At 34.7% G+C, this 22768-nt stretch overlaps 1 protein-coding gene across 3 annotated transcripts in view; it reads right to left on the bottom strand.

Moving 5' to 3' along the window:
* LOC108222846 (E3 ubiquitin-protein ligase listerin) overlaps window positions 1-22052 on the bottom strand; it is a 30132-nt gene extending 8080 nt beyond the window's left edge. The window contains exons 1-15 of one of the 3 annotated variants that reach the window (XM_017396778.2): window positions 21878-22052; window positions 21669-21783; window positions 17546-17608; window positions 16693-16770; window positions 15164-15255; window positions 14436-14538; window positions 12696-12848; window positions 9703-10319; window positions 8557-9058; window positions 7799-8325; window positions 6083-6770; window positions 4580-5282; window positions 2865-3907; window positions 2337-2789; window positions 1889-2119 (exon numbers count right to left, since the gene is read on the bottom strand). In XM_017396778.2, the coding sequence (XP_017252267.1) occupies window positions 1889-2119; window positions 2337-2789; window positions 2865-3907; window positions 4580-5282; window positions 6083-6770; window positions 7799-8325; window positions 8557-9058; window positions 9703-10319; window positions 12696-12848; window positions 14436-14538; window positions 15164-15255; window positions 16693-16770; window positions 17546-17608; window positions 21669-21783; window positions 21878-21933 (5424 nt within the window). In that variant the 5' untranslated portion in view covers window positions 21934-22052. Of the gene's footprint in view, window positions 1-1888; window positions 2120-2336; window positions 2790-2864; window positions 3908-4579; window positions 5283-6082; window positions 6771-7798; window positions 8326-8556; window positions 9059-9702; window positions 10320-12695; window positions 12849-14435; window positions 14539-15163; window positions 15271-16692; window positions 16771-17545; window positions 17609-18005; window positions 19187-21668; window positions 21784-21877 lie in introns of those variants that run through there. The other 2 variants (XM_017396777.2, XM_017396780.2) reach the window with 2 other exon arrangements.
* Between the last annotated feature and the right edge of the window lie 716 nt (window positions 22053-22768).

Genomic DNA, 22768 nt, shown 5'->3' with positions numbered 1-22768 from the left:
TCTCAATTATAAATATATACATAGATATATATACAACATATATGATCATCATATTCACCCGTACTACAATAATGGACCTCCTACCATCATTACCAGCATCTTTTATGACTTGCCACCATTGCCTACCATCACTAATAGCCACCGCCGCTTGCCACTTTAACTTACCACAACTAATGACTAATTACCACCTTCACACCCATCTTCTCATCACTTATTACCATCATGGACCTTATAACTACAATTGATCATCAATATTCGACCACCAATAATTAACACAGGTAGATTTTCTTAATTATGAAAAATAAAAATTGTTGATTGCACTGTATAAATAATGATTAATTAAGTATAAACGAGTGATTCCTGTAGTTGTAAACAGTGATTGAGAAACTAATTTTTAGTTTGTATTTAAGAATTGGTGTGTATTTGATCACTATCATCTCTCTCTCTCTCTCTCTCTCTCTCTCTCTCTCTCTCTCTATATATATATATATATATATATATATATATATATATATATATAGGGTCAAGTTCCAGATAGAACCGCTTAAACTTAGTTACTTAGAACCACGTTAATAGTCATTAGATGAAAGTAACCTAAATGTGTTTTAAATTAGTATAGGTTTAAATATACATGTATTAAATTAATGCACATTCTTAATTTTAATGAAACTAACCATATTTGATCATCCTAACAAAAAAAATATATTTGATTTTTAAATTATATATCTCGTGTGATAAAGTGATATATACATACAGATTAATTTATATACTGCTGCAGAATCGAGATATATGAATAAATCGAATATATCTATTTGATTTTGTAACACTATTATCTACATATACTGCAACAGAACTCCAACATACGAAGAGCCGGAATGTGTATGTTTTGGTTTTATTTATTATTATTTTATGTACTGCAGCAGAATATCTTGTTTTGTAATATTATATGAGTTAGATATATACTGCAGCAGGATTCTCGTGTTTTATAATATTATATGAGCAAGTAATGTAATGTAGCAGAATCTCGTGTTTTGTAATATTATATGAGCTCGATATTTACTGCAGCAGAATCTCGTGTTTTGTACTGCAACAAAAACTGGTGTTTTGTGATATTTTATTATTAAAATTGATTGAGAATCACATGTTGTTGTAGGTTTGATTTTGCATGCATAAATATTAATTAATTATTATTTTAAGTAAATAGTTAATGATTATTATGATTTGTAATAATGATCTATATATAAGGTAAGGTATCTTAAATAGCTTGTAATTTATATAGCTAGGTTGATCATGGCCATTCAAATCATATTCATCTAATGGATGTGTGTGGTCCTAAGTTCTAATTATAATATTGGTTCTAATTTGAACCTCACCCTATATATATATATATATATATATATATATATTTGTGTGTGTGTGTCGCAAAAGGCAGAGCAGACAGAATTGAAAGAAAGAAAGCTAAGGGAGAGATGAGATTGAGTAGAGCTCTAAAAATAATTATAGAAAGGGTTTAAATTAAATAGTTTGATTGGAGCAGACTACACATGTGCGGATCAGGTAGGCATTAGGGGCCTTAATCTTCTAGAACAGGTGAATGTAACCAACTGTAATAAACTAATAAAGACGGTGTATTTGTCAATTATTCTAATTAGTTCACAACTTGATACTGATAACATATTAGAGGAATAGTTTAAAGATTTTAAGGAAAAAGTAAGTTATGCTAAAACAATACAATTTACAGACAATAAAAGTAGGGTATTTGGAAACCAGAAAAGGAGTCTTCGTACCTCTCTCTTTGAAGAAGTGTCTATATTTCTACTCAAAGCATAGAAGCTTAATGATCTATAAAAGATATAGATGAAATGAAGTAGTGGCTGGTATAAAATACCTGGTTTTGAACGAATGACATCATTGACATCTCCCATTTCCTCTGTTTTGCTTCACTTATGCCAAGGCTCCTCGTACAGTTAACAATCACCAATTTTAATGGGTAGGAATCAGGAAGGCGAATTACTAGATCCATTCCTGTTTCATCCTTTTTATAGGTAGCAACCACCTCATTCGCTGATTTGTTTACAACCACCGAAAAATTCTCATCAGAATAGTTGGCCTTGTTGATCTGCAAATAAGAATGAAAATGTAAATAAGAATAATTGGCATCACAAAATTGAATGCTTCACATGCCCTTTGGGCAGTTCTATATATAATAGGATTTTGTTGTTGAAAATCAAATGATTGCAAAAACAATTTAGTTAGAACAAGCAAAACCTTATAAGTTATATTAAATATAGAACATCGGGATTTGTTGATTACGAGATTCAAACCAAGCCACACACCTGAGAAAGCTCATTTGTTATGAGGGGAGGACTACACCAAACTCTTGTAAAAGACTCTACTGCATTTAATGTAGAGCGATTGCGTATATTACCAAACCACTCCCTTACATAAGCTGGAAGAATACAAAGCATCAATCCAAATACTGTACAAGCAAGTTTTGCCATTGTTTCTGGCCCCAAGGGCCAGAGCAATTCCACACCTGACATAGCTGACCCTGTGGTGATGGCACTTGCTGCTGCAGGTCCAATACTTGATAACACAGCAGAGAGTTCTTTCTTTTTGAGGCCACGAGGCATACAGGACTCTAAAGGAATATGATGGAAGAGACAATCTAATATAGCTGGATGAGCAAAATCTTTTATATGTTGAACCAATCGCTCTCTAGCCGGAGATGATGATGGTAAGGACAATAAATATGAAAGAAACAAAGACCAAGCAAGAAACACATTCACCTGTAAAGTTGAAGAAATCAGTATATGCCTAATAATAACTAATGAAAGAGAGAGAAAACTTTGTAATACAATTACCCGTTTTTCTGACATCAAATCGCTATCAAGAATGTCACGGGGTGATCCTATTAACATGAAAGAAATTTCCTCTCTCAAGAGATCATTATCTTCTGAAGATGACGTAAGATGAGTGTTGTCATGGGTATCGGTTGTACCTTCATCAACTGGAGGTGATGGGTTCTCTTTGACAAAAGCCATGTGTAAGACAGTGTCAGATGAGAGCATGACATAAGCAGCAAACTGTAGGCAAGAAACTGGTTTAGAGGAGAACAGAATCGCATACAATGAGCTTATGGGTCCTTTACTCAGCCCCCACATTTCTACTGACTTAACAGCTCTATCTCTAGAATGTGGAGAGGAATCAACAACATGGGAGGCAACTAGCTCCCAGAAGTGAGGATGAACAAGCCGAGCCGAAGCTATGATTAATGAAGCTTCATAATGATATGAACTTGCAATGGCCTCTGCAACACCGGTTGAAAAGAATATACGAAGTATACCTTCGTATATACGGTGCATAGTGAGGTCCCATTTATCACTTTTTAAGGTTGTCGAGGCATCTAAATCTCCTGTCATGTGTAGTTTAACAAGCCTACAAAAGATAGAGAATGAGACCAGTGCGTTCCTTGCATATTTCGTAGCAGAAAGTTTTACAAGTGAAACAGCTTGCTTAAGTTTCTCTATAATAACTTCCAAGTTGTTAGAATCAGATTGATTTGTGATGGCATCATCTACATCCTCAGACATCTCCTCCATCATCACAACCAATGCTTCAATCCACAATCTACACTGATACAACAAAAACTCCCAATCATCTTCTTTAAGTTCATTCCAGCAGTATCCCACTAAAACCACTATTAACTTTGACAATGACATCTGCACCATTGGCAGCTTCTTTGTTGCAGGTGACGCACTAACCATATGCCGCAGCTTTCTAAATAATTCAACTAGGAGAGCTCTCTCCACAGAGCTAATATCTCTCACAGGTTTCAAGGGTCGAGTTCCTCCAACGTTTTTCAAGGGGTAACAGGATATAACTAGCTGAAGCCAGTCGTCCATATCTACAACAATATAAAATAAATGGGATGGCAAGGTAAGATTTTGCATTAGAAAAAGATTCAGCCCATAAAGCTGGAGTCACACTTCTGAGTAGAATAAATGAACGGACTCAAGTTAATTCCATCTAGGTAGTTTACAAATTCCACATGAAATTACTGATAGCTGCTTTAAATTGGACATCTAAATAAAACAATGGCCACACTGCAGTAGGAAGCATGCATTCATGATGCAGCATTGTATCGAACATTATACTTCGCAGAAACATCAAAAGCATACCTTTCAAGAGGGAAAAAATCTGGATACTAATTAATAAATTAGGTAGTCTATGACCAAACATAAAAAGTGTAGATAACATATCTACGTCAAATATGGATATTGATTAATAAATTAAGTAGTCTTGAAATAAATTGCTTTGTTTTTCTAACTCTTCCAACAGTACTTGTACATACCACTGGACACACTTCTGCAACGATTCTCTATCAAAACTGCAATACATTCTTCTTTCTTAAACTTTACCGTGCATGAGGCAGGACAATACACAGTTACAAACTTGCAGAGGATTATCTTTTACATCTTTGTTATTTTTATTGGAGATTTCACATGCTAGTAAACATTCTTGAAATATCACAAAAAAGGTTTTGTATTTACAAGTAAAACGCATGAATTTCTTGTACCTGTTTGCCATGCAGTTAAAGAAGTCAAAGACAAGGTCTTTTGGAGCCAATCCTCAACCGTGTTATGAAGTTGAATGCCATCGAAAGAATCAGATTTGACACCAACACTGGATTCATCACAAAACATGCATTGTGGGATTATAATGATACCTATAATTGGGGGAAGTATTTTTAAGCAATGCAGATTCACTGATCCGCCAATGGAAAGTCTATCCACGAGTACTTTAAAGTAAAATGCAGCCTTTTCTGCACCCCATATATTCTTTTCAAAAAGGGTGTTAAACAACGAAACAAGAGCTTTCAAATGGGGCTCACTGATACTCTCAAATTCTTCACATGAAGCAGCCAATACATCACATGCACTTGATTCACAGATGCCTTCTTGGGAAAGAGCGCCATCAAGCAAAATGTCAACTATGGAATCCAACAGATAACCCCCCGAGGAATTATTATCATGCTCTGCGTAGGCAGTTAACTGAGGAAAGAACGAGCTCAAGACACTACCACCTGGCCATTTCCACGTGCATAACATTTGGGCAGCAAGCCACGCACGTTGGTGATGTGTTTCAGGTGACATGACTTTGACGGTCAGTTCAACACTTTGAGGCAAAGTTGGTGAAATTTGCGCTGCAAAAACTCTATCAAAACCCAATTTGTTTATGAGTTGTTCAACTAGAGCAATAAACTTTAGATTCTTGAGTTCCTGCACAATCAACATAGCACAAGTCAGCAGTCCTGATTTTAAAACCAGCAATATTCATGATCTTTATATATTCAACCAAACAAACGCCACAAGAAATTAAAGCCATACTCACCATAAGTGTTGTAGCAGAAAATGAAAAATATTCGTCGACCTTACCCTACACACAGAACTGCACAACCACATGCAGAAAGGACTACAAACTAAAGTAAACCAACGGAACAATGCTGAAACACTCTACATGACAAACTATGACACTTTCATGTGCTTATAGACATATACATATATCTCTGTGTGTGCGTGTGTGTGAGACTGTGAGTGTTGTAGAAATAAAGGAATTAGGTATAAACTGAGCAGTTGAATATGTAAAGCACTTAGTCCCAACTGATAAATAATATATGAAAGCCATATTTTACAGCATATACTTCAAAAAATTTCATTTATTTTCTCATGACATTTAAAATCATTGTTCAAGTTGTAAACTTTATACATATTAAGAAGTGACATTTTGAAATGTCTTTAATAATTGCAGACGGTCTGATTTGCCATCATAAGGTATTACAGATCATGCAACAGCAGTGTGTGTGTGTGTGTGTGTTAATAAGATCATTGTCCTAAAAGAAGCAACTGCCTCTGCAACTTAGATATACAACACCCAACTCAAGTAATACATGTAAATCTTAAAGAACTTAAGTAGCTACTAACAAATATGATAAATATCCCTGCTATTCGATGATGTTGTCCTCTTGCATATTCAACTCACATCAATAGACAATTTGTTTGCACATGCTGAAGAAACTTACTTGTAAATTTACAGGTAAGATCTGCAGAGACCCAATATTACCCTCATTTAAAAACTGGTCTAATATATATTGCTCCTCCGCTTGATCTTGAGAGAGAATTTCCAGAATTTCAAGTATCCAGACGCAGCATAACAGTGCAATCTGATCAATCTCTAACATTACTTCTTCAAACAATGAACCCATGACGAATTGAACCAAAACACTTTCTAAACGCTTCTTGTTATTAATGCTTAGGCTTCTGCAGAACTGTTTCTCTACCTTGCACCGAAAAGCATGCACACGCTGACAGAAACTTAGTCTGGCATTGAGTTCTTGCTTTGATTCATCATTTTGCTCCTCACGAAATACTGCTGCTAAGCTACTTTCGAAATCAATCACAAGGATAGCAGCTAAAATGCTTGAAACTAGCTCACTTTCCTCTGTAAAAATACTTAAGCCGAAGAAGCTACCTTCAAGAACATCTAAAGAGAATTGAGCCATTGCAAGCACATCCTCTGAAGATTCAAATCCATGTTTAAAATCACATTCTTCAGCAATTAACAATTTACGTACATCCCTAACAGATATAAAGCTAGAATCTCCGATAAATGAGAGCAGCTTCCTAAGAAGCTCATTATATATCAAGAATGATGTATCTCTTGCCACAAAGATGGTTCGATCGCCCACTATTGAATCACCAAGAACAGCACTGTGGCATTGTAAACAAAATAAAAGATCAGGTGATTTAAAAATAAAAAATCAACTGATGAACTTACATCTAAAAGCTTGTTCTAGCAAAATGAAACATATCTGCATTAGCTCTAAATTGCCAACAACAAAAAACAACATAACAAATCAATTTATACATTACTTCTAATACATTCCTCATTTACTAGATGCTACGGAGTCCCTGAATATATGTCATTGGAGTTGAAATAATCGTGTTGATTGAACAAATAACCTCCATTATTTACTTACTAGAATCAGGAACTCTAGTAATATTAAAGTACTGGGGACGGAAAGAGGCTGGTGTCTGTTCAAGATACCTCTTGACGGTAATACTTCTAATCTTTCTATAGGTTATACATTAAATTTTAATTTAGAGTTCAGATTCAATTAATCAATGCCAGAACTGAAATGAATAATTTTGAAGAACATTAAAGCCTGGTACTTGCCCAGACCTGTGGGTTTTGGAATTTCAAGAACAATTCATAGTAAACCAACAATCTCTATCTGGTTTAATATAACATTAGTAACTTGCAATATTAAATTAAAGAACTTGAATTACTACAGGGAAGTACTATACTTGTAAATATTAGTCCCTACACATTTTTATGCAGACAATTGTTTAAAAGAACTTGCTCATTCAGCACCAATATATTATAGATTAAGAAATCAGTGATTCAACACAATTTATTTGGTTTTATTTAGAACAGCTTAGCCTGTGTTCCCTAGTTCAGGGGAAAGAAAAAAAGAATGGAAAACTGATTATTCTCTTCTCTCTAAATCTTAACAAAAGTAAGGAAAAAACTTTCTGGGCATCTATATAAGGAAATCTTTTCTAACTGTTTTGGTTTCTTTTCATTCCTTCTCAAAATATCACTCAGGAACAAGTTAAAGAAGTTAAATCTTTTCTCTTTCTTTTCTTATGTATCATAAATAAAACTCTGGAAGACAGCGTTAATGCCAATCATATTAATAATGCAAAACAATCAGAAACAGCTAAAGTTTACTTGCCATAAAAATCGAGGGTCGGAACTTCCAAAAGGAGGACATGAGCGTGCAACTGTGATGGCAGTTGCATCTAGAAGCTGATGATGCCAATAATCAGGTTGCGGTCCTGGATGACTGATCAATTCTACTCCCAGTTTCCTCTTTTTAATTGTCTGATTAGTTTTCTCTAGAAGCAAGGCCAACACAGCAATGTGCTTGGAATCCTGAGTATGAGTACCAGATTCAACATGACTAAAACTTGCTGCATGCCTTATAATAACATCCCATTGCTGAGTTAAACATTCATTATCGAGCAATGCCAGAAGGAGATCTAAGCGAGCACTTGTAGAGTAACTACTTTCCTGCAAGCACCAGGCAACAAAGTTCTCTTCAAAAAATCGCAGAAACTGATCCAAATCCAGTTCTTTGCTGCTTGCTTTAGATTGATGACCACAAGTATGTTCGTCAGCAGAAAGAAGTTTTTGAACTATCTGGCGTGATCCAAATATGGAGACTGCAGCCTCAACAAGGTACACGGTACTCGGAGAGTCCTGAAGTAACACCATATGAACCATTAGTAAGGTTACATTACAAATTAGGGGCGTTGGAAAACGCTATAAACAGCAAGAAAATTTGATCTATACTAAAAAGAGCTTCTCAGACTCCACACAGGCCCAATTTAAATCAATAAACAGACACACGCAGGGAAATATAATTTTACGTAAGAAACTAGGAAGTAGAAGAATAACATGCTGTGAAAAATTCAAAGTTTAGCAGCTTACGAGGGATTTGATGAGCGGCAAAGACTTAGCTAGCATGGGTCCCACTAAATGATCTAAGGGCCAACTCTCACCTTTTTGTGCTGCATGTTCATCCACCAGCAACAAAAACTGGTTTACTCGTTCCAAACTTCCAGGGCTTTTATTTGATGCTGTTTGCTTAAAGATATAGATGCAGTTCTCTTCAAATGTTGCACAAAAGGACACGAGAAGATCAATCTTTAATGAATATAAACCTGAAAGAATTTCAACTATGCATTTCCCCCACTCTTCCTGAAAACCCATTGGATAGTTTGGATAGTTTCTGTCCAGAACTTCAATAATGTTTTTGTCAGGATTGTCCTTGATAGATCCGACTAATTCCGTGGAATCTCTGGAGATGAGTCTTCCGGGATAGTTTGCATTTATGAAGTTCAGATAATCATGCCAAAAAAGCTTCAGAAAAATCTTTTCAAAGATAGTATATTGGAAATGATTAATGGCATCTGCTCCATCACCACAAAATCTAGAATTAAAGGAAAGACACACAGAATAAGTCAAAAAAACTTTTAACATTATGTAAAGTAAATTTACATATATATAGTTTTTCTTGGGCTATTCCAAAACCTAAAATTTAGCACATCGTACTACAGGAGCATGAACAACTAAAACCTCTAGGTTGATTAACATTTTTTAGTCTGCCCACTTATCCGGGCAAAACTCAGAACTCTGTGAACATTTAGTTGATTCCAGAACAAAAATAATTACTTGTGAACATATAATATTGTGCTAGATGGACCATGATCCAATAGCACAAGGCCTGAAGCAATACATGTTTAAAAGCTAGAAAAAAAAAAATTGCTCACCTTAAAAGCTACATAAAGTTAATTTAAGCCAGAACATGACACATTATAAGTGCTGGCATGCAAGGATTTAATAGTTTAATGCACAATTGCAGATTACAGCCCTTTTTTGTTGAAAAGATATATAGAGCTATTCTAGTCGATGTGGACTGCCTAATTTCGAAATTTAAATAATACCACTACGGTAAAATATAACATTATGGTAATACAAGTACTTCAGGGTTAAAAGTGTATTTCAGCAGGAAAAAGATACAAGAAAGAAAAGAAAGAGATATATATAAATGGAAGAAAGCATAATGTATCCAACCTTGACGCATTCTTTATTAACCAGAGGCAGCATTCTCTAATTGCTGAGAGAAGTGCAACCCATGCATTCAGGGAGTGGGATAAACTATTTCCTGCCCAAAGATTCTGGAAAAAATTGAGAAAGAACTTCTCACCCTGGATTGCCTTCGGAGGCAGAAAATCTAAAAGTAGAACTAAAACTGGATAAGAAACCTGCTGGGACCCAAAACACCCGTTCTTAAGAAAATTGCTTAGCTGATTTAGTACGTTCTTCTGATTTATAGGAGTCCAACTATCTGGAAACTTTTGTAAATACTGTAATACAGCATCCCACATTGCTGAATGACAAGCTGGATTTTTCTCCTGGAAAGCACCAAATATACTTCCGGAAATATTATTTATATTTTCTTCATCAAAAACCTGGGGAATGTTTTTTATGTAACTACTCAACACGGTATATGTAGATGATCGTGTAGCAGGGTTTGCTGATTTTAAGAACCCGATAAAACATTTATGAGTAACAAGTAGTTTTTGAGCACAATAAATTGTTTTTTCTTTAGCTTTTGAAGAATGTTTTGCTTCAGGACTCAACAGAACATCGATAAGGGTCGCCAGTGAAAGTAGTGCTGATGAAATCACCTGCAAGAAAATTGGTTAAAAATAGGTAATATATTTAACACAAACAATATATACTTTGTACCCTAGTAAGAGCTGATACTCCAATTACATTACATTAATTATTGAAAATTGAAGGACATGAAGCAATATGGGTGTGGCTGTGGGGCCTGTAAATGGATCGGATATCCTATCCGAGCCTGTTTAAATGAATATTGATTCGTTGAAAAATAATTGGATCCGACTAGGGTGATCAGACTATTTAATGGATCGGGTATGGATTTAGGTCGATCTGATATGTCTATGATCCCATACAATCATTATTTTGTACAAAAAATTAACATTTATAAAATATTTAATACTTATATACCAAATATACTACTTCCGTCCTATTTTGGATGTCTATTTTAAGAAACCACATATTTAGAAAAATAATTAGCTAGGTATTGACTCTATGTTAGAATAACAGTCATGTTTCAACTTGACTTGGTCATTGACCAAATTTTTCCCAACAATTACATATATTATTTAACTATGAAACTTTTGGGTATATATCATTCAAACGAATATTTGATCTAATCATTTTGTATTTTTCATTTTTAAAAACCATAAAAGAGTGAGGTTTTATGTGTGGCCAAAGTTCGGTCAATTTGACTATTAAAAAGTCAAACAAGTCTATTATGTTGAGAAAAAATAATTTTTTTCTTTGACTACCTCTCATATTTTATTAAATTGAGTTGAGTCGTTATTATGTTCAAATCACTCAAAAACTAGAAATTAATGATATAAAAATATTTGAAAAATTACGCTAGGAAAAGCAAAAACCAAGTATTTAAGGAAATCAATTTTTTTTTTGAAAAAGAGACATCTAAAATGAGACAAAGGGAGTATCTTAAACTCAAATTACACATATACCTCTAATATCTTACATATAAATATCAAGAAAAATATTTTATTACTCAAATAAAACTCCTCCGAAAAGACTTTTCTCCATCTATAAATCTATTTAGTTTAAATTTTTAGATTTTGTAAATCACTTTCATATTTTTATGATTTGCTTTAGTTGAATAATGACGATAACCAATAACCTTCTAGTCACTAATATAGTAGTCCCTCCGTCCCAGCCAATCCTTTACGTTTGGTTGAGACACGGAGGTTAAGAAGTATGAAAAAAGAAGTGAAAAAATGAAAGAAAAGTGGGTGAAATCGCGGGACCCGTAGATTTTTAATGTATAAAAAGGAGATAGTGGTGTAAAAGTAGTGTGAAAGGGGAGGAAAAGTGGGAAAGTGGTGGGACCCATTGACTATTTTTAGTAAATTTTGAAATGTAAAGAATTGGATGAGACATCCCAAAAAGGAAACTGTAAAGAAATGGTTAGGACGGAGGGAGTAGTATATTTCAAAATTATATATTTGAAATTTTTTACTTTTTATATTCAACATTATAAATAAATAATTATTAAATGAATATCCGAAATCCGATCTGATAATATAAATGGATCAGATATGCATTGGCCTTTCAAAAATATGAAGTCGATCCGGTCTGATCCGAATCCGATAAAACCAAATGGATTAGGATATGGATTTAGGGTGATCCGATCTGTTTATAGCTTGTGTCATCGATGTAATCTTTTGAGACAACTTGTTACTAAATTATCCTTTGGGTTTTAATTCATTAAAAGTCATCCAACATTCATGTTCATATAATTTATTAACATGGACAATATTTTTTTGCAAGTATAAAAAAATAAGATTGTATAGAATATTGTGTAGTTTAAGAATGTTTGGTTTCAACATGAACTTCAACCTCCAATTGTCAATGTAATCTAAGGCCTCGAAACAACTTGTTACTATAAGATCCTTTTGATATTATTCCACAACAATTCATATTTATTTAGGTCCATCCAATTTATTTGTTAAAGACAACATTGTTTAGCAAGTACCAACAAATGTTTAGCAAGTACCAACAAATAAGAATGCATAAAATACTATGTCCAACTGTCTATTAACTTGGTACACTTTCTGTTTAAACTTACTTGGGTAGCTTTAGCTTGTTCCCAATATACCTTTAATCAGCTAATCACTTAATACTACGGTTCATTCTATGGTTACTCTTTCTTCCCAGATCTGCTGTCACAGAACAAGAAACTATTCCCACAAATGCACTAGTTGCCACCATAAAATATTCCACAACCCCGAATCGGAAGGAAATATATTCAAATAAAACTGAAGTAAACACTAGCTTCTGATTACTAAAACTTGGCTCTAGATTTGACACATTTATTTCCTATACAACATGAAACAAGTACTCATCTTACAGATAGATGCAAGGAGTTCGCACAACAAAGATCATCAAAGTAAAAATATTATGAAGAAGGTTTATGAATCTATTAAGCGAACCTGATGGTGTATCTCTTCCGCCTCATCAGAAGCAACTTCTTTATCAAACATAGTCTTTGGAGTGAGTTTAAGAACATCGTCTAAATACATAAAAACTTCAGCCGTACATAACACCAAAGCATCTAGCCTTTTTTCTTGTGCTGGGAACGCTGCCTGTTTCATATTATACGATTTCCAGCTTTTAGTGTACAACATTTTAACAGATATGTACACGAATAAGTATAAAAACAATGCAATCTATTGTTGAAGAGAAAATGAGCTTTAATATAATTAGTCAAACTTATAATGCTAGCTTGCGAGACTGTCAGTGATTTGTGCTTGATAGGGAAGCAAATGGCCAGACGAGTAGAAAGAAATAACTATGCTTGAAATTTATTGGCAATGCTTTTGATTTGACGGTTGAAAGCAGGAAACAAGACTTGGAACAAAAAATATCTTTATGTAAATAAATCAATGTGCTATTATATATCCTAAATTTATCCAGAAATTTTCTTCAGTTGGTTGCATAATAACTGTTTAACCAGTTAAATTAACAGCGAAAACTAGGATTCATATGCACCGCCCGACAAAGTCGCTGCATTTCTTTAACATTCAATTAAACTGCAAGGATACGCTAGAATTGGCAAGTTTAATCTCCAAAAATTTGCGTTCTTGGAACACCCATCGAAGGTTATAGTACACATGCTGTGTAAGTATCTATCTATTCAACAACTGTGACTTGCACTCTTTTCTTTAATTTCAAACCCAAAGGCTTTGTACTTATAATAAAAAGTAGGGGGAAAGTAACGGGTAAAAGAAAGTTGAAAAAAATGGGGAATTAATATAAAGATTATTACTTGAGAAATGTGGAAAATGTAAGGAAGAGGAGTTAAAAATCTGTTGTCACATCAGAAAATCTAATCTCTGATGTTACTATTTTTTACAACCACCAAGGAGCAGCTGATATATGGGAAAAAGAGAGGAAATGGATTTGGTACGGTGACACAAAGAGCTGACTTTTGGATAGAAATTGTGTTCACCAGTCTTCAAAGATCACGCAGTTTGACATCTGTCACTTGCGAGATGAGAGGAAAGAGGGACTTTATAAGAAGACAATTGACGCCTGTTTTTTTATGTTTATTTTCATAATCAGACTCTGGTGCCAGCATACAAAGATCAGGATGATCATGTGTCGTCTAAAGAAGGGAGCCAAGTAACTATGGTTTGATGCTTTGAACAAATACAAAATACAGATTGACATGTTAGGCACGCAGATGGCATGTTTTTGCAGGAGAAGCTCCAAAATTTATATTTGATGCTGGAGAAAGACAAAAAAGATGCACCAGATATGTAAGAAAGAAGATGCACCAAAGACCTCAGTACTTTCTGGCCAATAATATAGTCCCTGAGCACATATATTGTGTCAAAAGAGAATGCGAAGATCAGCTTTGATGGGTTTTAACCAGATGCTGATACTGATTGATGAGAGGGTGCAACTGCTACACCAAGCAAACAGTTTAAGCAATTTTCTCCATGGATGGAGGCTATCCTATATAAAGTTGATCGGTTAATAGGAAAAAAAATATTATCCTGCAAAAGAACGATTAAATGTTCCATTATATCACTTAAGGGGACTAAGCATTTCAATCCTTAACACAAATCAAGTCCCAACTACATTGATAGCTTTACTTATGATACTTAAATTATACCCCTTGGTGGAGACGAACCATTACTCTTTCAGTTAAAGAGAGAACAAATAACCTGTAGCGACTGTTTTGCAGCTTGGGAAACATCATTAACAGGGTCAAACTGAGACAACCACCATGGTCCCATAAGAGACTTCAGATGTGGAGCTAAACCTCTCCTGAAAAGATAATATATATACATACAAAAACACAGACACGTAAACCAAAGAGACCAAGACAATACTTTACTTGCATACTAAGAGATGCGTATTTCAAGATTTTTTAGAGGAATTAACAGTAGATTGATGCACTAAACTTTCTATTTAGCACCTATATCAAAATAAAAAAAAATAAGCTTTCAAACATGGACCAGTTGCAAGCAGTTAAAACAATACTACACAAAACTTACACTGAGCAGGGTAAGATGGATGTTCCTATGTTTTCTCATTATAAAAAAAACAGTGTCCTGTTAGCAAGTCTTCTAAAAGTTGAGCAAGTATCAATTCAGAATACACATTTACGTACCCCCGGAAAGAACCTTAGCAAGTACAAAAGATAATAAAATTACAGGAAATAGTTTAGAATATTTGTGTTGCCCCCAATTGGCCTCTACATAGATAATTAAATATTACAAATGAATAATTCAGTTATAAGGGGAAAAAAAATCTCATTCGCATTATATAAGTATGTTAGCAGAAGAAAAAAAAGGCATCTTTGTGCAGTCATGTGCCAGTATCGAAAAGCAATTCAATCAAAGATCACATTATTACCACATAATATAGATACAAAAGAAAAAAAGCTAACCCCACAACAGTGACAAGATTAGCCATGGTGTCATGAGTTGCTCGGCGAACCTCTCTATTATAGTCTAGAAGCAGCTTTTTGTATTCAAATGCCTGAATCACAAGTGTCTGTATGGTTAATATGTCAGCGATTTCCAGATAAATGGATGATTAAGTGTAGATATTTCCACATGTTGTCCCTTCTACATAACAAGAATCATATATGTAAAACTTGCTTAAAGTACAGTACAGAGCACCGCATTCACATAAAGCCTCTTCTTGCTTTCATAATGTTTCCATAATATATTCCCACTTTCACATATAGCATGCATGTTAGGGTGCTACACAACTGCAGCTCAATAGGACATTCACAATTATATAGAGATATGGTGCCTATATGTCGTCATTGTGGGGCATGGAATACCAGGTATAACTTTTATGTACCAAATATATCTTAGTGCAAGTACTACTTAGCAATAATATATCTGCACACAATAATAAAACCATGACTGCACTAAGAAACTGCCATGACATCATTACAGCACCAGATTATACATACTCCACAAATACGAGGAACCAAAGAGTAGTGCATAGATAATGTAGGCATAGTTATAAATGAAAGACTCGCCACAACATGATCTGATGAAGGGACAGTCAACCATAATGTCACAGTTATGTCTACTCATTGCACATCAGGTTACTAGGCTTGCAGATACCTACTCATAATTAGAAATAGTTACACTATCAAGTAATATGACCAAAGTCTATCTGCCTCTACAAGGATAAGGAAGTAGTTTTCTTTCAATTTTCGATAATGATATCAAAGTTATTGTTTGTATACTATAAATATAATGGCAATCAGGTCTATTAAAAAATGTTGTATCAAAGTGAGAAAGAAACTGTAACATGTCAAAAAAGCAGGTTTGAAGTTGTACCTTATACAACTGGTTCTGAAATTAAAAAAATTACTACGTAAGTAGTTTATCTTTAGACTTCATTAATAGTCAAAATCATTAGAAGTAAAGTAAAAACCTGATTTAAAATGATTAACGCCATAACATAGCAATTAAAACAAGCAGCATATAGGTAAATCATTTAACACAAAGGAAGTACGAAGAGATAGGAAACAAGATTCAGAAGAATGTAAATACTAAATACTAACGAGAAAACAATGTAAAAAAGAACAATCTAGTTTTACTACTTTTGTCTATTAGAGTAGAAAGAGTATAGCAGAAAGCAATGATAAGGGAAGACAGTAGAAGGATAACACCTCCAAAATCCGAATAGAAATCTGTTTCTTAGGGTAAGCCCAAAAAACCCCCCTAGTAGAATAGTTAAACCCCAACAAACACTATGACCCCAAAGTAATTCCTGTTCTAGTTATCATGAATCTTTTTCATTCCAGATTCTGAGGATCAATGAGACTCTATACAATCATAATACTTGCAGTGATAAGAAAAGTCATATCAGATTCTGAGGATCAATGAGACTCTATATGGAATAATGGGATTATATTGAGCACAGGAGCAAATGCAGTTATGTATAACATACCCACTGTGGAATAATCGGGGACACTTCCTCTGGAGATTTCTTCTGCATCAGCCTCGAAAGAGAGGTTAATGCTTTAAGCTGTGGAAGCAAGCAAGTCAGAGTTTAAAAAAAACATAGGTCCCTGACACACATGCAACATAGAATGCATATATGATTCACTTAAGACTGCTAACTTAAATGCAATATTTAGGAACAACAAACATGGTGAAGAAGCTGCGGGAATTACAAATCCAAGATACAATGTGTCCATCCAAAGAATATACATGTCAGAATCTACGGTTGATCACAGGTTAAACTTGTAACGATCCCAACTACTTGTAGAATGAGCCTAAAGACCACTATAAATTAGCAGGTTTATTTTGTACATGCATAGACAGATAAACCTTGATTACTGTAAACTGGTGGATGATAAACATGAAAACTAAATTAAGTAGATTACACTAGGTACTTGCAACTTAAGATCATAGCCTTTTCATGTAGATGTGTGTCAATACCTAAGATGTTTGAGGTTTGCTATCATGTTTAATACTCCCCACATCCCATATCAAATAATTTAGTTTCTCTGAGGATGTCACAAAATAAATACACCTTCTCATGGGAAGACTTGAGGCAAATAATCCAGACAAGGCCCACATAATAGGTAGACCGTAGACACTAAAGCCCAAAAACTTGTTTATATTAACATAAAATGTGGAGCTCAGAAAGTTCTCGCTTTCATACAACATTAATAATAAATCAAAATCCAAAAAATATAAAGAAAAGACTTCTTCTATGTAAAACGGAAGGCATGAGCTTATTATAAAAATCGACTTGCGAGGAAAAAGAAATTCCACCAGAAATTCACATAAATTACCTTAGTTGTGGGGTCTTTCCTCGCAAGCCTCCTCAGGTGTTGAGCCACTTCACTGTCAATATCCTGCAGTTTCAATCATCTAGCATTCAATTTGATTATATAAACATATATAGCCTCTGACTGAATTTATCGAAGTAGTTAGAGAACAAAAATGTCATTTCAAAAAGTTTTGTCTTCTGCAGAAGTAAACTTGTGTTTTGCCATAAATTAAATGATATGAGTCAGTTTTAACATTAGCATAGTTGCTAATTTGATTTGTAACTGACAAAATGCACAAATAACTCCAAATCCTCCAGATATTCAAGATCAAGATATCCTTCATTTTGAAATCTTTAATCAAAAGCATTGATTATGTTCTACTCTAATGAAGGGCCTAACAAAGTGCTTGTAAAGTCAGATGGGAGAGGGTTTAGATCTTCCCTACAATTTCAGTTGATCAATAGCCTAAGAGGTATCCTACCGTGTGATTCTGGGAAAAGGTAACTGAATCTGTCCACAAGTTGCATTGCTTTCTCCTATACTGCTCCTTTTCTAGGTCAGTAATCTGCTGACACCAAGTGCACCTCCTGTATTAAACACGTAAATGCATACAGTAGAAACTAAGGGCAATGCTCCTGGATACCAAAACTCAATGTGAACGATCTTCTGCAAATGAATAGCTTCTACTCTTAGAAAATCTGTGGTAACATGATAGTTTAAGTGATCAACTCCAAATGCAGCTTACAGTAATTGTACATTATCAGCCCTGCATATTCCATCCAGTTCACTCGAAAGGCAGTATCATAACTTCCATTACTAAGATTCTTACAAGCATTAAGCCAAAAGATTTTCAAGCCCCAAAGCTGCTGTCTTGCTTAGGTTCCGAAATGGGAAGTAAAAACACACTTAATGTCGGGATTTCGTGAAGAACGGCTAAAAAGACCAAAAACAGAAACTAGTGGCGACCATCTAATTTCTCCAGAAAAATAAACCCGTATATGTATTTTATTTTATTTTCAAACCATAGCTTATCCCCAGCTTCCCTGGATCCACCTAAGCAATATTTCTGAACTTGTCTGACTTGAGCTAAGTTATGTCATGAAAGTTATTCCCTGTACTACTATGTTTTCAACTATATAAACCCGAAACAAATTTGTTTAAACAAGATAAGTACATATAATTAAACATTAAATTTATCTGTACTAAGTTGTGATTGTCGCAAACAAAAACAATTGTGCTTAATTGTAATCTTTTAGATCCCCGCCTTTAGTAAAATATCATGCTCTTTCAAATTTGCACCTTCCACGGCACTGCTACTATGGCCTAACAAATTCCAAGCCTTTAAATCATATCATCTTTATCTCTTAAGAACATGTATATTCAAAAATTAGTGCACCTATCTATGATATATATAGAGAGAGAGTATTACTCCACTACAAACCTCCTTATTCTAAAAACTAAAAACCCAGCTCGAATGTCATTAAATTCTAAAGATAATATCACTAAATTCTCTCACAACCCCACCTTCTCCTTCAACCCAGCCTGCCTCCATCTTCGCTTCCAGCAACTTCATGCCGCCACCCCCTCCATGTCCGCCTCCACCGTATCCACAACCAACGAATCCAACCGACCTCCACCTTCTCCTTCTTCATCTTATCCTCCACCTCCAGCTGCGTCACCTCCATCTCCGTCGTCCTCACCTTCATCTCCACCGCCACCTCCACCATCTCCACCGCCACCACCGCCACCAGAATCAAATACAAGTACATAACTGCAGATTTCCCCAATTTCTGGGAGTTTTCACCAAGTTTTGCAGCACAAATCACTAAATTCTAAAGTAAATATCACTAATTTCTGAAGCGCATATCACTAATTTGTACAGCAGAAATCATCAGTTTTTGTAAATATATCAACGGGTATATCAAAACTTTAACAACATTATAATATATGACAGAATCTAGACGTTCACGTGATTAAGGGAGAGAGATCGTCGAAAAATGATCAGGGGAGGGGGAGGGAAAGGACGGAGGTGGTGATGACGGAGAGAAGACGGAGTTGGTGATGGTGGAGAGAGAGCGAAGATAGTGATGACGAGGAGAGGGAGAGACAAGGTTGTTGCAGATGATGGCGGTGGGTGGGTGGTAGTGTTGTTGGCCTGGGTGAGATTTGATTGGGGCAGATCTAGGTGGCCACCAGGTGGGTGTATTTTGGTTGAGTGCATTTAGTAATTACAAGAGTGTAAATAGTGGTTTTTAGTTTTTATTTTAAGAGTGATTTCTATTTGATCATGAGCACATATATATATATATATATGGAAATATACTATATTCCCATCTTATCCGGCTTGAGAATGGATCTTCCTTTTAACACCCCTTATATATCATGGCTCAAACATTCAACACTTTTCTCATGCTGTTCACCTAATATTTTTTGATAACTTGTGGCTTCTCTATCTTTGCCTTGCTCAAATCACAATTTACCATAAAAATCCGGGTTTGTGCCGCAGTGCTTGAGATAGAAATGTTTCTCACAAAGAAGCATGATATATTGATACCATTACCATTCTCATGTTGTACCTCTGAAGGTTTTGCCTTCATAGTATCCTGTAACTTAGTCTAGTTGTCAGCCTTGCCGGCAATCAGATCACCTCATGAATAAGACAGGAGAGTTGATACGGTATTTAGATCTAAGACACGTTATTTTAGCAGTTGGATTGCACTCAAATTTGATTTATTTTAACTTGCTACTCTAAACTCCCAGCTTCAAATAATCTATCTATGTAACTTCAAGGCACTTTATTTCTCTCAACTGGACTTTATGTTTTCTCTCTAAAAATTTTGCTTCATAGCTTACTTCTGAGTTTCTCATTATTATAATAGCAACAATTCACATCTCCGGCTCTTTTCTGTTAAATGAGGCAAATTATATCTAGATTTCAAATCTAGCCTTAAAAGCATATGTGAACAGCTACCGAGTGATGACTAAAGTATTTCAGCGGAAGGGTTAAAAGAAGGAATCATGTATGCCCATTAACCAGAATCATCTACCGCTTTTTCTCTGGTATGGCACCCGATAATTGCTAGGAAAACTCCTAAAACCTCTCAACTATTAAAGGACATCCCTTGGTTAACTTATGTTGGATGATTATAGTTAAGATAATTCAAGTCTATTGCATATACCTCCCTCCTCGAAGTAATATAGTAATTACTAGGTTTCTAATGCTGCGTCGAGATTGTCTAGTGAGTTGAACTGCGCAAAAAAGCTTATCGATCGAAAATCACAAGATCAATAATTTGAAGGAGCTGCATGCGACTTCCTCTTCATCTTCAGTGAGCCCACTAAAAATCACAAGATCAATCATTTGAAGGAGCTGCCTGTGACTTCCTCTTCATCTTCAGCAAGCCCACTAAAGCTTTCATGAACACTCCAAGTTCTCATTTATTATCTGAAATCATTCAACGTAGAGGAGCTCGTGTTTCAGGGGCAAACATTACTCTCACGATACTTATTTCAAACTTAATCACAGTTGGTATTAGAAAGAGAAAACAACTTCTGGAATTAAGACTCTAGATCTCAATAAAACCATGTACATGCTCCGTGAGTCTGCTGCTGGTGTTCGCTATGACCAGATTTTGTTCTTATTTTTTGGGGACTAAGATGTATATTAGCGTGATCCAGATGTTTTAGACAGCATATTTGCAACTTATTTATTCAACACCGTTCTCATATATATGGTATAAGGATTCAGAAGCACTTGATAAATCAGCAGATAATTGTTCAGCTTTAAGTTTTATCGAACAAACCCTCAGCACTTAAAGGAGAAATTAGAAAATTCTAGCCATTCTGTATCAGGATTCATACTATGTCCGAATGATGCATTTAAGTGAGTTTCTATTTGAACTCAGTTACGAACATAAAAGAGGTGAAATGATCTACACTTCTCTTTTCAAAATAGCAAAAACTAAAACCCTAAAGAAATAACTAAAATATTTCGAATATGACAAATAGAAACTAGCAAACAAAGTATCAAATCCGGTATGTTTTAACTGTTAAATATTTACTTACGATTTACGAAGGCATTTATGCTTGACTGATTAACTAACTGTTGTCGAATACTACAATTACATTTAGAAAAATGACATACCACCAGAGGAACCCCAGCTTGCTGATTCGACGCAGAAGTATCGAGCCGTGTGGCACCTACATAACCTCCAAATCCAACAGATGCACCGGCAGTTGGCAAAAGCGAAGCAGCCATACTAAAAACAATCAATACATATTAACACAAACAAGCCAATAAATCAATACAATTTCAATTGATTCTCACAAGTAAGAGAACGAATTTAAATGTACCTGCTGCTAGAGGGGCGTGCCTTGCTTCTAGCTGCGTCTCCTTTCTGTTTCCCCATGGTTATAATTTACTAATTTCTAGCTGAATCGAAGAAAACGAGATGCTTTTGTTGCGAATAGGCAGACCTAGGGTTTAATTTCAAAATCGAAGAAAACTCGGGCCGAATCAAATGTACAGGGATTATATAGGCTCGTGGAGTCGTGGTGGATATATGCATATTATTAAATTAATTTTTATTATTTTTATATTTTATACTCCCTCCGTTCCTATGAGATGTATACGATACGAAGATTAAAAAAAATTGTATAAAATAGTGTAAAGTAATAAGAAAGACAAAGAAAAGTAGGTAAAGTGGTGGGACCATGCATATTTAATTGATAGATTTGAAAAAGTAGATGGAAGTAGTGGGTGGTTGGGGTTTTTATATTATAAAAATTACTATTTTGGGAAAGTTTTGAAATGTGTAGAATTAAATGGGACATCCCGAAAAGAAAAGTGTATAGAAAATTAGAAATCAGAGTGACGGAGGGAGTATATTTTAAAGCGGCGAGACAATTTATTAATCGGTAAACAGGGTGAAAATAATTTAACGAGTATCCACTTCACTCGTAAATGAATTTTTATTTATGTTTCAAAACGGTTAATGAATATAATTTTTCGCAAGTAGATTAGAGCGGTGTGGTGTATTTTACATTATTTTCCGATATCTAAGTATATAAAGTTTTTTGTAAGAATATTGTAATTTTTTCAAAAATTTGCAAAAGTTATAATTTCCAAATAAAAATTATAAAAATATCATCATTTTTTTAAAAAATGCAAAAATAGAGAGTTATATTTGCACTCGTATATATAACTGCTAACAACCACATACGCAACTACAAATGCAAATTTAA

The sequence above is a fragment of the Daucus carota genome, chromosome 5, assembly GCF_001625215.2.
Source record: "Daucus carota subsp. sativus chromosome 5, DH1 v3.0, whole genome shotgun sequence".
Classification (NCBI taxonomy): domain Eukaryota; kingdom Viridiplantae; phylum Streptophyta; class Magnoliopsida; order Apiales; family Apiaceae; genus Daucus; species Daucus carota.
This window is presented reverse-complemented; position numbering and strand designations above follow the sequence as displayed.